The 13,934-nt window shown below is 34.4% G+C and overlaps 2 protein-coding genes across 2 annotated transcripts; both read left to right on the plus strand.

Annotated features, from left to right (window-relative positions):
• The first annotated feature begins 1,989 nt into the window (after window positions 1-1,989).
• On the plus strand, window positions 1,990-9,347 carry LOC127639339 (kininogen-like). Its single transcript, XM_052121283.1, has 7 exons — window positions 1,990-2,245; window positions 3,471-3,587; window positions 3,932-4,004; window positions 4,527-4,699; window positions 6,072-6,182; window positions 7,647-7,730; window positions 8,383-9,347. The coding sequence occupies exons 1-7, from the start codon at window positions 2,048-2,050 to the stop codon at window positions 8,659-8,661; spliced, it is 1,035 nt and encodes a 344-aa protein (XP_051977243.1). The 5' UTR covers window positions 1,990-2,047; the 3' UTR covers window positions 8,662-9,347.
• Window positions 9,348-11,358: 2,011 nt separating this feature from the next.
• LOC127639995 (cocaine- and amphetamine-regulated transcript protein-like) lies at window positions 11,359-13,590 on the plus strand. Its single transcript, XM_052122363.1, has 3 exons — window positions 11,359-11,531; window positions 11,651-11,734; window positions 13,375-13,590. Exons 1-3 carry the CDS (start codon window positions 11,403-11,405, stop codon window positions 13,480-13,482), a joined length of 321 nt encoding a protein of 106 aa, XP_051978323.1. The 5' UTR covers window positions 11,359-11,402; the 3' UTR covers window positions 13,483-13,590.
• Window positions 13,591-13,934: the final 344 nt, after the last annotated feature.

The raw sequence follows: 13,934 nt of genomic DNA on the forward strand, positions 1-13,934 counted from the left end.
TGCATATCGCCACCTACTGGGTAGTGAGAAGAATTTAAAGCAAATTAGGACTTAAATGTTTGTCTGTTTCTCACCCACACCTTTCATATCACTTCAGAAAATATGGATTAAACCACTGGAGTCATATGGATTACTTTTATGATGCCTTTTTGTGCTTTTTGAAGTATCAACATTTTGGCACCCATTCACTTGCATTGTGAGGACCTACAGAGTTGAGATATTCTAATAAAAATCTTAATTTGTGCTTAATTTGAGTCATAAACATATGGGATTACACAAGAGTGAGTAAATGATGTGATCATTTTCATTTTGGGGAGAACTATCTCTTTAAAGCAATAGTTAACATGAACTAACAAGGAACAACACTTTACAGTATTTATGGAATCACTTTATAATAAGGTTTAATTTGTTAACATTAGTTAATGCATTAGATATCATGAACTAACAATGAACAATATATGTTTACAGTATTTATTACTCCTGGTTAATGTTAGTTATTATAAAGGCATTTGTTCATTATTAGTTCATTGTTAGTTCATAGTGCATTAACTAATGTTAACAAATACAACTTTTGATTTTAAAAATGTGTTAGTAGTTTATGTTGAAATTAACATTAACCAAGATGAATAAATGTAGTAAAAGTATTGTTCATTGTTAGATCATTTTAGCTGTTGTTAACTAAAGATTACAAATGTAACCTTCATTTAAAGTATTACAATTCTAGATAACACTTATACATGCATGTTAATATTAGTAAATGCATTATGAACTAACAATGAACAATTCTATGTCAACATTAACCAAGATTATTGAATACTGTAAAAATATATTTTTTTATTGTTAGTTTATGGTACCTTACATTTACTAATGTCGACAAATAGAAGCTTATTGTGAAGTGTTTTTCCCATTTTGTGTTCCTAACTTTGAGTTATAAATTCTGTTCTGTGTGCTCAAATAATGACTCTTTAGAGAGCAAGTTTGATGCGACAACAATTTTCGGATTTTAGAGGAAAACACACAGCACAAGTCAAAGGTAGAGGGGGACAAAGTATGCCCTTAAATACACACTGCTTGATTTACTTAACACAACTCTGCATTCTTATGTTGGTGAACAGAGCATATTTGTCTCTGTTATGAAGTTGTCATTTTTAATTGTAAAATTTTCAAAGCAGCTTATAGAAAATGATGATGTAATGTCTGTTATGTCTTAAAGTCCTTGTTGAGCAGTTTCATTGAAAAACATGCCCAGTGACTAACATGTCAGTTTATGGAGAAGAGTAACCTTGGGTGAAACCAGGCTCAGCTGGTCGATCCAGTTCCCCTTTTGCTAAATAGTATGAATATAATGGCAATATTAGTTATCTACAGTATGTGTAGTACAAGTCATGTATTAATTGAGTAAACTGAGTAGATGTTGGTGGGCAGTGTTTAAACTAAAGGATATTGATTGAACTGTGAGATTAATGATTAAGTGTCTTTTAATTCCATCCCAAATTGACTGCAGAAGTGCACATACTGTAAATGCGGTGTCCTTTTTTATTTGGCAGATGAAGCTCTGGACTTGTTTGTTACTCTTCAAAAAAAATATGAATGCAACTTACACTAGTATTAAATATGTAGATAAAGAAGTAATATGAATCTAAAACTATTAACTAAATCTATTACATAATCAATAATCCTGTAGGTTTAGGCAAATTGAATGACTTGCAAACACTTTCCTTTGGTCTGATAACAAATGATTGAGTCGGAATGCTCTGGATTAAACTTTTCAACATTTTTGCTTAGGAAAGGGTCAATTAAGAACTTATCATCGCTTTGGGATATTGAGTCAGGGAAGTATGCATGTTGTGGAGTGCATCTCAAATGAGTAAACATTTGCATTACAGCTGCTGAATACTGCACAGCAGTGCACGTCCCACCATATTTGGACAGGTGGAGATTTTCGGGCTAAATAACAGCATGTAAATCATTACAGGAGTCCAACGGGGACAATTATGAACCCTCTCACTCCAACACTGTGAGCACAGACATTCATGACACTAGCACGATGATGGGGGACAGGATCTTGATGGTTTTTACGTTAGTTTGGCTTTGCTGTTCTGGGGGACATGGACAAAAGGACACTAGTATTCCGTGTGATGATAAACGTGTGGAAAATATAGTGAATCTAACTCTTTCCAAACATAATCAGCTGCTAACCAAAGGCACTCTACTGGCTCTCTATGAAATCTGGGAGGCTACAAAGGTAGGATGTAGCGTGTATACATACATGTGTTTTACACAGGGCTGTCAATTGAACAGATTTATTTATTGAGATTAATTATTCCATGAAATGCAATACAAATTATGTAAATAATAAGGCTGTTGATTTAATGTAGTGCAAGTAATTATATAAAAAATTATGTATGAAAATGATCGCACCCATGGATCCCATATATTAATTATGTAAAAAGGTAAGTATTTTTCTGACCATCACCGTAATTCAAGGTTGAAGTTCATGTAACTTTGTGTTTTTACAAGCTGTGTCAGCAGGGAGCAGTCAACACGCCTCAACTCGGTCATACAGGTTCTTGACCTCTGGACGAAGCACAACAGAATGCAAGGCTCTTACAACTACTTTTAACTTGAGACCGTGGCCCAAAAATGCAGTGCTTATTATGCTGAAAACCAGCGAGATGTTTGAAAGGCATCTGTCTGATGCGTATGTACATAAACCGACATTAAATATAGTGCAGACAGAAGAACGCATCCTGTAAGCACAGGACAGATTGACAAACTCAATTGCAAAATAGATTGATGTGGACTGTAAGCCAAGATATGGACATGAAACAAACAATGACTTCTAAAGCCACTTTTTGTGTTGTGTAATCAATGATAGCCAACACAAAGTCACATTCTACCATTCAAAAACATTTGGACAATGTGCAACAGAATGAGATAAAACAGGGGTCCTGTGATGCATTTTGTACTTCTGATTTTATCACAACATCTTAAAAACGCGGTGCTTACGGAGAGAGATGCAATGCAATGGCAAAAGAAGTCATTCTACATGTGTACATAGACCAACATTTAAAAAATATCAAAATCATTGTTTGAAACACAAGAATGCCTTCTGTGTGAACAGCCCCTACTTCTACCACGGACAGATAAACTTAATTGAAAAATGGATTTCTGTGGACTGTGGACCAGTGATAGACTTGTTCAAAGATATGTACATAAAAAAAAAAAAAAAAAACAATATAACCATTTCTAAAACTACTTTACATAGATTTACATCTTTGACAATTCTCAACATACACTGTATATGTGATTAATTTGATTAACTGGCATATCACGTAATTAATTTGATCAAAATTGTAAAGTGATTGATGATAAAAGATTTACCATAACATATTTGCTCTATTCAACTAGTTCAATATAAGATCAACCGAACTTTAGCTTGTCTCAGAGTAATGCTATCATTCTTACAGACTCAGAATGAAACAGGGGAAGTTTTGTTTGTGGGGTTCACGAGCAGAGAGACAGACTGTCCTGTAGGGGGAGACAAAGTGTGGCAACAATGTGACTACCTTCAGCAGGCAGATAAGGTGAGACCTGATGAGGACTTTTTAAAAAAAAGCTTTCTACTGTATATTGCAATTCTACACCATTCATTCATCCTCATATTGTTCAAAAACCTGAATGACTTTCTTTCTTCTGTCATCACAAAAGGAGTATTTCTGAGGAATCTAGACATAAAGTAATTGATTTGAATGTAAACGATTTTATTACGACAGAACAAAAGTGTCTAGAGTGATTCGAGAGACATGAAACTAGCAAGCCTGATATCATGAGAATTACAGGACTGTGCCAACACTCACATTCACAGCCTCTTTACCCTAATCGCTTCAATGAACCTTCTAGATAACATTCACATGTTGTGCTTCCTCAGGTGCTCAGAAACTGTTATGCCAAAGTGCTGTTCACAGAGGCAGGACAAGAGTTATTATTACATGACTGTTCAGGTACGTCACATCTTGGGGCTGCCACGTTGAGATCGCATGACCAGCTGTATCATGCAACGATCGTGTGGCATGTTGCATTCGCTTTTTCAAATTTTGTATAGAAATGTAATTTTTTTGCTGTACAATAAAGTAACGGCTGCATCCAAAAAGCTAAACAATGCTGTCTTCAGAGGCAGGAAGGCATCAAGGTATCAAGGCATGTCTGAATCCAATATTTGCATTACATCCTAACTTCTGAGATGCCTTCATCTGATTAGTTTTTGAAGGCAACACAAATGCAGCCTTTGATATCCCAAAAACGAGAGCTGGCTGGTTGAAAGATTAAACAAGGCTTCTGATGGAGCGGTAGAAAGCAGTAATTACTTTATAAATATCCTTTTTCTAAACTTATGACTAAAAAAAGCATTATGGTTATTAATTAGTAGCCGAGTTATGTCTATTGGATGGAAGATTAGATATACAACAATACAGCACAAAAATCTAGGAACAAATGCCACACTCTCCTTCAACTTTCTCTGACAGCTAAGCCATCTATTGTCTCTGAGAAGGCACCTTGTCTGGGCTGCCCTGAAAACATTGATGTCAATGGAGAGGAACTAAGAGAACCGCTCATCCATTCTCTGGCAAAAGCCAACAGCATGACCAATTACAAGCATTTCTTCATCTTTAAGAGCTTGTCATCAGCAACAAAACAGGTAAGTGTTTTCTTACATATATTTCTCCATGCAAGGGACCCCCTTCCTAAAATCTAAAGATAAAGATATATTTTAGCATATAAAGTCTGATGTTGTGTGACAAAAATAATAAGCATGACATCATAAAGACAAAATGTTGTTAAAATAAATAATTTGCCATATGCATGTATATAACTCGGGATTATTATGTCAATGGTCAGCGTACTAAAGAAAATGATTAAAATATAATGTGAAAATATATATATTTTTTCTACCCACTATGAGCATACTGTAAGAACCTGAGGAAACATATTTTCACTACAATTCATTTTGTTATAGCACATTAATTGTAATAATTACTTGACAGTCCAGTAAGCATGTTAAAGTAGACAGCTAAAGGAGAAAGAAACAACACAAGTACAAACTATTCTTGAAAATACAGTATGTATGTTGAAAGATAGCAGGGAGAATCACTTATTGAATAAGAAATGTAAACAAATTGTTTTGTTTTGTTTTTATATCTTACTATTACTGGTTCCTTTATATTGTTTTGTACTAGTAGAGTAAAATAATCGTGATTATTTCCAATAAGCCTTTAGAAAGAAAAATGAAAGATAAAAAATGCCAAATTTGAAAAATATTAACTTTATTTATTTATTAGTTTGTTTGTCTGTTTTTTATTTACTTTAGTTTTTATTTATTTATTTGTTTGCTTGTATGTTTGTTTCTGTTATTATTTTGTATTTATTTATTTTTATTTTCTCCCCTTTTCTCCCCAATTTGGAATGCCCAAATCTCAATGCGCTCTAGGTCCTCGTGGTGGTGTAGTGACTAGCGTTTCTACGGCAACTCGCCACCCACCCCAGAACGAGAACCACATTATAGAGACCACGAGGAGGTTACCACATGTGACTGTACCCTCCCTAGCAACCGGGCCAATTTGGTTGCTAAGGAGACCTGGCTGAAGTCACTCAGCTCACCCTGGATTCGAACTTGCGACTCCAGGGGTGATAGTCAGTGTCAATACTCGCTGAGCTACCCAGGCCCCGTTATTTATTTATTTTATTTGTTTGCTTGTATGTTTGTTTCTGTTTTTATTTATTTTTGTTTGTTTATTTGTTTTCTTGTATGTTTGTTTTTGTTGCTGTTTTATTTTTGTTTTAATTAATTAATTAATTTACTTGTATGTTTTTCGCTGTTTTTATATTATTTTTGTATTAATTTGTTTGCTTCTATGTTTTTTTTTTGTTTATTTATTTGTTTGTATGTTTTAATTTATTTTTCAGTGGACCCTTGCGGTTTCCTGGGAGTCCCTGGACCCCAGTTTGAAAACCCCTGCTCTATATTATCAGGGTTAAGTTTTGGGTCAAGTCATGTTCTTCTTTGTGTGCAGGTGGTTGCTGGATTCAGGTATAAACTGCACTTTGACATGGAGAAGAGCAACTGCTCCAAGTCAGAATTCAAAGCCGTTACTGAAGAGTGCCACCCAGATCAGGATGAGCGGGTAAGATTCAGAATCTCTGGCTGGGTCGCTCTATATAACGGATGTCTTTTGTGTCCCTCATTAATATGTAAACAATGACTTTAACAACAATGGACTGACACCAATGTTAATATAGTGTCAATAAATTCTTCTTCTTACGTCAAGAAAAATCCTATTACTTACTTTTAAATGTTTATTTAATTTTGGCTCTATTAGCAAGAATGCACATTTTGATGGAAAAAATAAATATGGACATATTTCTTCTTAATTCTCTCCATGTACAGTGGGGTCCAGAAGTCTGTAAATTCAAAATTTCTTTACTTAAAAAAGTAAAAATACTTCTACTTTACAATTTATATAAATTTGATTCATATATAATATTTGTTCAATTCAAATTATATTATCATTATAACAGTTTTAATAAAAAGTTGGAGAAAAAAACATGAATTTTGGAATTTCTTAATATTTGCTGCAGTATGTACCCCTTTAGCATTAATGACAGCATGTCCTCATCTCGATCTGGCGTAAACAAAACCTGATGGTCATGTTATTCAGCATAATTTGACAGTTGTCCATAATAAGTTGTTACTTAATGGAAACAAAGATGTCCATTTGTACAAATGCATCAACATACTCAATGTCAGAAAATGTGCTTACATTTGATTATTGGTCTGACGAATCTTAAAGATTTTTTCTTCATATTATGTTGAAACATCTCTTTGTTCCAAATATTCCAAACTAAAACGTTCTGTTTTTCTTCCTGGATTAAATTGGATTTTCAGATTCTCTAGTTTCAGACTTTAAAACTCAACTTTATATTAATATTTGAATAGGTATAATGTATTATTTAAATTAAATTAATTTGTTGAGTTTTTATTTTATTTTATATATAAAATAATTAAATTGGTTTGAAATCCCATAATGCCATCTATTAGCAAAAGACATTCTTTCTCTGATAGAAAGTTTCAAATCTGTTTTATGTGTAAAATTGACTTTACATTTATTTTTAAATTCCACTTTCACTTTAAAATGCCGCTTTGGATTCAAGTGTCTACCAATTGCACATTCTGGTTGCACTTTATGTTACAGTATGTGTACTTTCAGTATACTTACAGTGTAATTACCCAAGAAAGTACTGAGTAATATCAGGTAACTACATGTAATATGGGTTAAGTTTAATAACTAGTAATGTATCTAGTAAGTAAATGGTGAACAGTACTGTAAAATAAAGTGCTAACCACATTATTATTCAATGATTTGTAGTGAAAAATAAGAAAAGTACACCGCTAAAAAATATGATTTTTGCACTTACAAATGACTTTTGTTGATGTAATCTAATTGGTCAGGTAAATTTAGTCTGATTAATTAAAATTTTTGTATTGAATAAAACCAGTTAAATTAGATGCTACTATGTGACGATCATTTTAAGGTTACCTCACAAAATACTGTACTTGTAGCCTCACATCTAAACTTGTTGATTTTTAGATATTCATGCAGTGTAACTCTACTGTGGATGTGGCTCCTTGGAGACATGAGAGTCCGGAAGTGCACGCCGAATGTGCCCAGAAGGTGAGCCAGCCCTTCAGTTACGTTTATTAAAGTATATACAGTACTGTGCAAAACTGTTAGGCACATAAGATGTTTCACAAAAACATTTGTCTTAAAATGGTTATTTATATCTTCAGCTTTAGCGTGTCAATAGGTAAAATAAATTTTAGACTCCCAAACATTACATTTGCAAATATAAAAGAATAGAATAGAAGAACAGGGAGCCCTGCAACAGATGTCATGACCCCAACAGAGACCCCCATTGAACATCGTTTCAGTCTGAGATTATGTATAGAGACAGAAGCAATCGAGACAGTCTAAATATATAGAAGAACTGTCGAGAATTCTCCAAGAAGCTTGAACATCCTTTCAGCCTACAATCAAGAAAAACTGTGTCCAGATGTACCTAGAAGAATTGGGGCTGTTTTAAAGGCAAAGGTGGCAACGGCAAATATTGATTTAGCTTTTTATGTTTACTGGACTTTGTATGACGTTAATTTATGTATGAAAACTATTTATGGCATTATTGTTAAGACATCCTCACTATGCAACAGTTTTCACAAGTACCTAAAACTTTTGCACAGTACTGTTGATCATTTTAAAAATATCAAGTGTATAGATTTCCAATGAGCTTGTGCATTATTACCATGGTAATGCAAAAACAAATTTTCAGTGTGTCTCAAGATTTAAACGGCCACCAGGCTGGTCTCCCCTGAGGAAAATGCCAACTGTCAAATGCCCACTGATTTCAAAACCAGCTCCCAAACAAAAAGAGTCTTCAGAGGAATCCAAGGAGAGCATGGGTGCCACCAAGCGTACACCATTAAACTGCCCGACCAAACCCTGGAAAGACTTCAAGCCCATCACAACTGCTCTGAACACTACAGCATCTGCACAACCAAACTCAACCACTGCAGATGCCCCGCTGAGTAATCTGGATTTGTTAGGTTGAGCAGCCGGTGTGTGTTGTTTTTGGGGCTTTGTGTTCAAATGGTAATCTTACATAAAATATAAAAGAAAGAAAGACAAACGGTACCAATTACATTCGAATAACTTCTTGTATGGTGTTTTGAGTGTCATTCATTTATTTGTGGATGTAACAGTAATTCACAATAAAGAGGAAATTACAGTAAAACTCATTGTTCGTGGAATCATTGAAACGTTATTACACTTCATCACAGCTGTCTATACGTCTGCTTGACAGAGAAATCGTTCTTCAGAGAATGGGAATTATGAGAAGATAATGCCACATTTAGTTAAACAGAAAATGCAAAACATTTTAGTTAGAATAATAATTTATTTACTCAAACTGTATGATGATTAAACAACAGCTTTCTTCCCTTTGCTTTAGTGTGTTAAAAAAGTGATTATTTATTATTTTAGTTTGAGTTGGCACAATGTACTCTATTACTGTAATTGCGAAATACGTTTACCTCATGCAATAAACAACAATGTAACTACATGTCCTGGATGCTGTGTTCTCCATTATGTGATGTAGTGTTTATATATTGACTGGCTGTGTGTGTGTGATCTGAAAGAAGATTTTGCCAGACTTAATAAGGGTTTTGTCAATGTAGTTTGAAGATTTGATTTTGTGTTTAATGTTGTGAGAAAATGGGTGAAGGTTTCAAGAAATGTATCTTAGCAGTTGTGAAAAACTGTAACAATGGAAGCCGGATCCTGCCATGGAATAAAAAATAAAAGAGGTAAATTTGACTTTATATCTCACAATTTGCCTTTATAACTAGGAAAGTTGAAATTGCGTGATATAGGTTTTTCAAGTTCTTATCAGACAATGTAACTTTATATTTGTGACCGCTTCATATCTTGCTATTTCAACGTTATTTTCTCGCAATTGCAACTTTATTTTACACAATTGCAACAATACAGTATCGCACATTTGTGACTTTATATCTCGCGATCACACATTTTATTTGGCAATTTTGACTTTAATCATGCAATTGCAATTTACTTTCAGACAATTGTGACTATTTAAAATGCAATTACCTCACAATTGCAATTTTAGTAGTTAGAATTGCATATTTGTAAATATAATATATTTTAATTGTGTTTTTATTCTGTGGCTTTTGGAACTTCAAAATGTTGGTACCTATTCACTTGCATTTTGCCGACCAACAGAGCTGAAATATTCTTCAAAAAATCTTTGCTTGTGTTCTGCTGAAGAAAGAAAGTCATACACATCAGGGGTGGCATGAGGGTGAGTTCTAAGTGCAGCCCTATGTGTCATGTCATACACGCAAGTCAGTGAGCATGGCCATGACATTTTTATATTTTCTTGGATGTGTGCTATAAGTGTAAGTGCAAGTGGGTTATTGCACCATCTGCGTCCTATTATACTGTAAATGTCAAATGAAGACAGTGATATAAATGAAGACAGTCCATTAATGAGAAGTCGGTAGTGTAAATGTGCTTAATGCAATGCTTCCCCTGCTCTGTTTGTCTCCCAATGTTCATTGTTTTGTAATGTATATTTGTATTTTATTTTATTTTTTTCAATTTCTTTACATCATCCTTGAGCTTTGAAAAAGTTCCAGACCAAATAAACTTATTAATATTAACATTAATCATATTGATCTACTGACATTAAAGTCATGGCTAGTATTAAAAGTGATCAATAGCTCTTTGATATCAACTGCTGGTGGTCCCAAAATTGCAAATGTTGGAAATTAATTTAGACTTTGCGCCGAGATTAGACATGCTGCTGCTTCTCTCAAATCACAACCCTACAGATCAGCAACAGTAGTAATGCCTGCATTAGCAATTCTTCAGTCAGTGGTTTAGCGTAGACACAGAATTAAAAATGAAACAACCCTAACAATCTACAAACCTGGGTTGAGTAAGTTTATTTTCTCAACATTCTACTGAGAACATACTTTTGGGAAGTTAGCATGTCTTGCTGTGTGATACAGTATACTCTATGTATGCTGTAAGTAAACAGAATTTGGCTAATTATTAAAAAATGTGTATGCATTTAGTTATCTTTACCTCATATTAATTGAGACACTTGATGGAATATTTGTAGGTAAAAATGTATTTGACTAACTGCAGGAAAATTTATATGAACTATTGAAGGCAGAAAAATGTGATTAAAATAATGAAAAAGTATACGAAATGGTGACCTGTTACAGGGCCTAAGATATACACTTTCCTCACACTGTACATTCATATACATTTTAATGGAAACAAAAACACCATGGGCATGTTTACAGAAACCCATATACAAAAAAGAGTTATATGCAACCAGTCCTAAACTACACCCACCCACCCACCCCCATAGATGATTCTATTTTTTTTTTAAGGGTGGCGGTCCAGTAATGAAATGATGTTCTCCGGAAATAAAACTGGTTTGTAATTATAGTGCGAGATGAGGTCAGGTGTACATGAATGGTGTGATGTTTGAGGTTCACGGGTCACCGGTATTAATCATCATGATGACGTTCTTTGGTAGACAAAGAAACTGTGGTGACAGACAGCTCATAGTTGACTTGTCTTTGCAGGATCTGTGGGGTCATGACCTGTGTCATCTACAACATGTTCAATTGATGCATTTTGAATAAATTTGTGGGATTGCGCAGAGAGCATATAACGGGTTGAGATGGTCCTCATGTGGTTACCTGAGAAGTGTTGGTCAAGATAGAGGTTTGTCTCGAAGCAGTCTTGATTCTCGACACGATGGTTAGAGATCGGATCTTTCTACTAACTGTTACTTGCTCAGTCTTAATGGTACTTGTTAGTTGCGATGATTTTCTAGAGATCCGCTCGCCAGAAGATAACATGAAGGCTCAAGAGGAGAAAGACCTGGTAAGACATCTTACAAGCATTCAGTGTCTTGTGTTTAAATGATCTTCAGACAGTCTGAAAATCATTTAAATCTACATCTAAATATTACATTGTATTCTATAACAAATATATTTTGACAGATTGAAGCCCTTCAAGAAGTCCTTGAAAAACTAAGAAACAAGCAAATTCCTGCAGTAGAGAAGAAGTTTGGTTGGGTGACTTCGGTAAGTCAGATGTTCAGATCATTTTAATCTCTGATAACTCTTTACAGTGTCTGTTTTACACATGTATTCGTGTTTATACATTACAATAGCAATGACAATGAAATTGGTACTTGTTAATAATGATTGGGTAATTTCTGATATGCAGTAAGTTTTGAACATAAAACCAAAAAACAAATAGGCTTTATAAGGTGATCATGTTGGACACTTGCTCCAACATGATCACACGTTGATCACATGTGAAGTCGGCATGATGTTTCCGATAGTTTTAGTACCCCTAGGATCAGCAACTTTATGCCGATGCACTAACATGCAGCACTCTTATCAGACATGTTTGCAGTGTTTTCAACATATTTATCTTGGCAGTGCGCTGCACAAGCTGCGTGGGAGACTACGGTTCAAAGGAAAACCCATTTGAATAATCAATGACGATCATGATTCAGAGGTTTCGCTTTTCCCCTCTATCTAACATTACTTTTTTACTCCACTAATGGTTAAGGTAAGGTTTGGGTTGGAGGATAGAATCTATAAATACGTGCTTTTCTCCTCATCGAATAAAGTTCTGTAAAGCTGAAAATAACTTGCTTCACTACAAGCTTTTAGTGTCCTCTCCTGAACATAAACAGAGCTCACACTTGCCCATATGCCCTACAACACATACCACTTTGGCCACTGGGGGTAGTGTTTCGAAATTTCGGTCAACGTATACCGATTTTGACCAACGAAAAGTCAGTCTACTCTTTCCGATTTACTGTGAGATCAGGCTCAGACAAACTTTATTAATTATAACTTGATTATGTCAAGAAAAAACAGGAAGAAATGATCAAGCTAAAGTTAGTCATTGTTCAGGCAGTTAACATGAGGGTGTCAACTTTTTCTTTTCTTTTTTTTTAAAGATACTTGTAATTTTAACAAACAAGAGGGAATATTTTAGAGTGAGACTGTCAAACTAACAGTGTTGGGAAGTAGTTAACTAAACATATCAACGTTACTAACGTTTTCATTCATTTTTCACACTACATTTTTCAGATTCTTGACATGAGCTATTTTTATAAAGCTTTTCCAGTTACAAACTACATTTCCACGAGTAGTGCTAGAAAACCAAATCATTTAAGTGGCTCGATTCTTTCGGGTACTTCATGTGAATGAACATTTTCATTTTAGTTAGTCGGTTCTTCCGGACGGATAAATGAACTACATCACATAAATGATTCTCTGATTCACTTAATCAAAGTAGTTTCTCCAACACCGCAAACTAATACATAATACATAATCCATTGCTAATTATTACTGATGTTTGTGCTGTTGTTTTCCACTTCTGGAATTATGATGTCATTAAGGAACTGGCTTTTGATATTTAGAGGGTTTTACAAAAGACTAACAGGATGAAAAGTCACAGTAAGGACAAAGAAAAAACCTATATATTCATTGGAAATGATTTCATTTCATTTATTTTTATGTCTACATTTATACATTTCATTTATGCAATCAACCCAGCATCATCTTTTGAGCTGTGTTGTATTACTCAGTATCTACTAATGGAGTTACACACTGTAATAAAGAACAGTTCATGATAGTGTGACAAAAACATTTAAAGTCTTTTGAGTCTGTGGATATAACAGAAAAGTTCTCTGGTGTGTTAGTGTGATGCAGGAGAGCAGTGTGCAGTTCGGAAAGGTGCTCGCTTCGGGAAGCTCTGCAGCTGTCCAGGAGGAACCACCTGCAGTTTCTCCATCCTCAAGTGTTTGTGAAAGCATGTGTCAGTCTCCTGTAATAATTCTGTCATAATCCTGCATGCAGATTATTGTTGAAGCTATTCTTTTCTCCTGTCGCTGTAGTAAAACATTTATAATGTATAACAGGCAGATCAAATAAATGCATGCATTTTTGTATATGCCTCTGTTTTTCATTCTCTGATTCTTTATCTATAGATCTATATGATATCATATAATACAAATAGCCACTAGATGGAGCACCATCATGTGTCCCTTTAATGAAACCCAATTAATAAACTGGTGGCATCATATCTATTTGGTTAGTATTAGAAATAGGGAAAGGTTAGGATGAGGGTGAGACAGAGCTTTAACTGACATATCAGATGTAGTATTATGTATTTTATTAGATGCAACTCTTGCCACATTTTGAGTTTAAAAGTTGACTATATAGTTACAAGACCTAAGACCCCAAGATTCCAATGGAAAAT

The sequence above is a fragment of the Xyrauchen texanus genome, chromosome 48 (genome assembly GCF_025860055.1).
Source record: "Xyrauchen texanus isolate HMW12.3.18 chromosome 48, RBS_HiC_50CHRs, whole genome shotgun sequence".
Lineage (NCBI taxonomy): Eukaryota > Metazoa > Chordata > Actinopteri > Cypriniformes > Catostomidae > Xyrauchen > Xyrauchen texanus.

Bases quoted from the DNA above. Each gene is read 5' to 3' on its own strand.
- LOC127639339 (XM_052121283.1), top strand. From the start codon at position 2,048: ATGATGGGGGACAGGATCTTGATGGTTTTTACGTTAGTTTGGCTTTGC. The intron at 2,246-3,470 runs GTAGGATGTAGC...TCATTCTTACAG, and splicing joins AAATCTGGGAGGCTACAAAG to ACTCAGAATGAAACAGGGGA. The intron at 4,700-6,071 runs GTAAGTGTTTTC...CTTTGTGTGCAG, and splicing joins TGTCATCAGCAACAAAACAG to GTGGTTGCTGGATTCAGGTA.
- LOC127639995 (XM_052122363.1), top strand. From the start codon at position 11,403: ATGGTTAGAGATCGGATCTTTCTACTAACTGTTACTTGCTCAGTCTTA. The intron at 11,532-11,650 runs GTAAGACATCTT...ATATTTTGACAG, and splicing joins CTCAAGAGGAGAAAGACCTG to ATTGAAGCCCTTCAAGAAGT. The intron at 11,735-13,374 runs GTAAGTCAGATG...CTGGTGTGTTAG, and splicing joins AGTTTGGTTGGGTGACTTCG to TGTGATGCAGGAGAGCAGTG.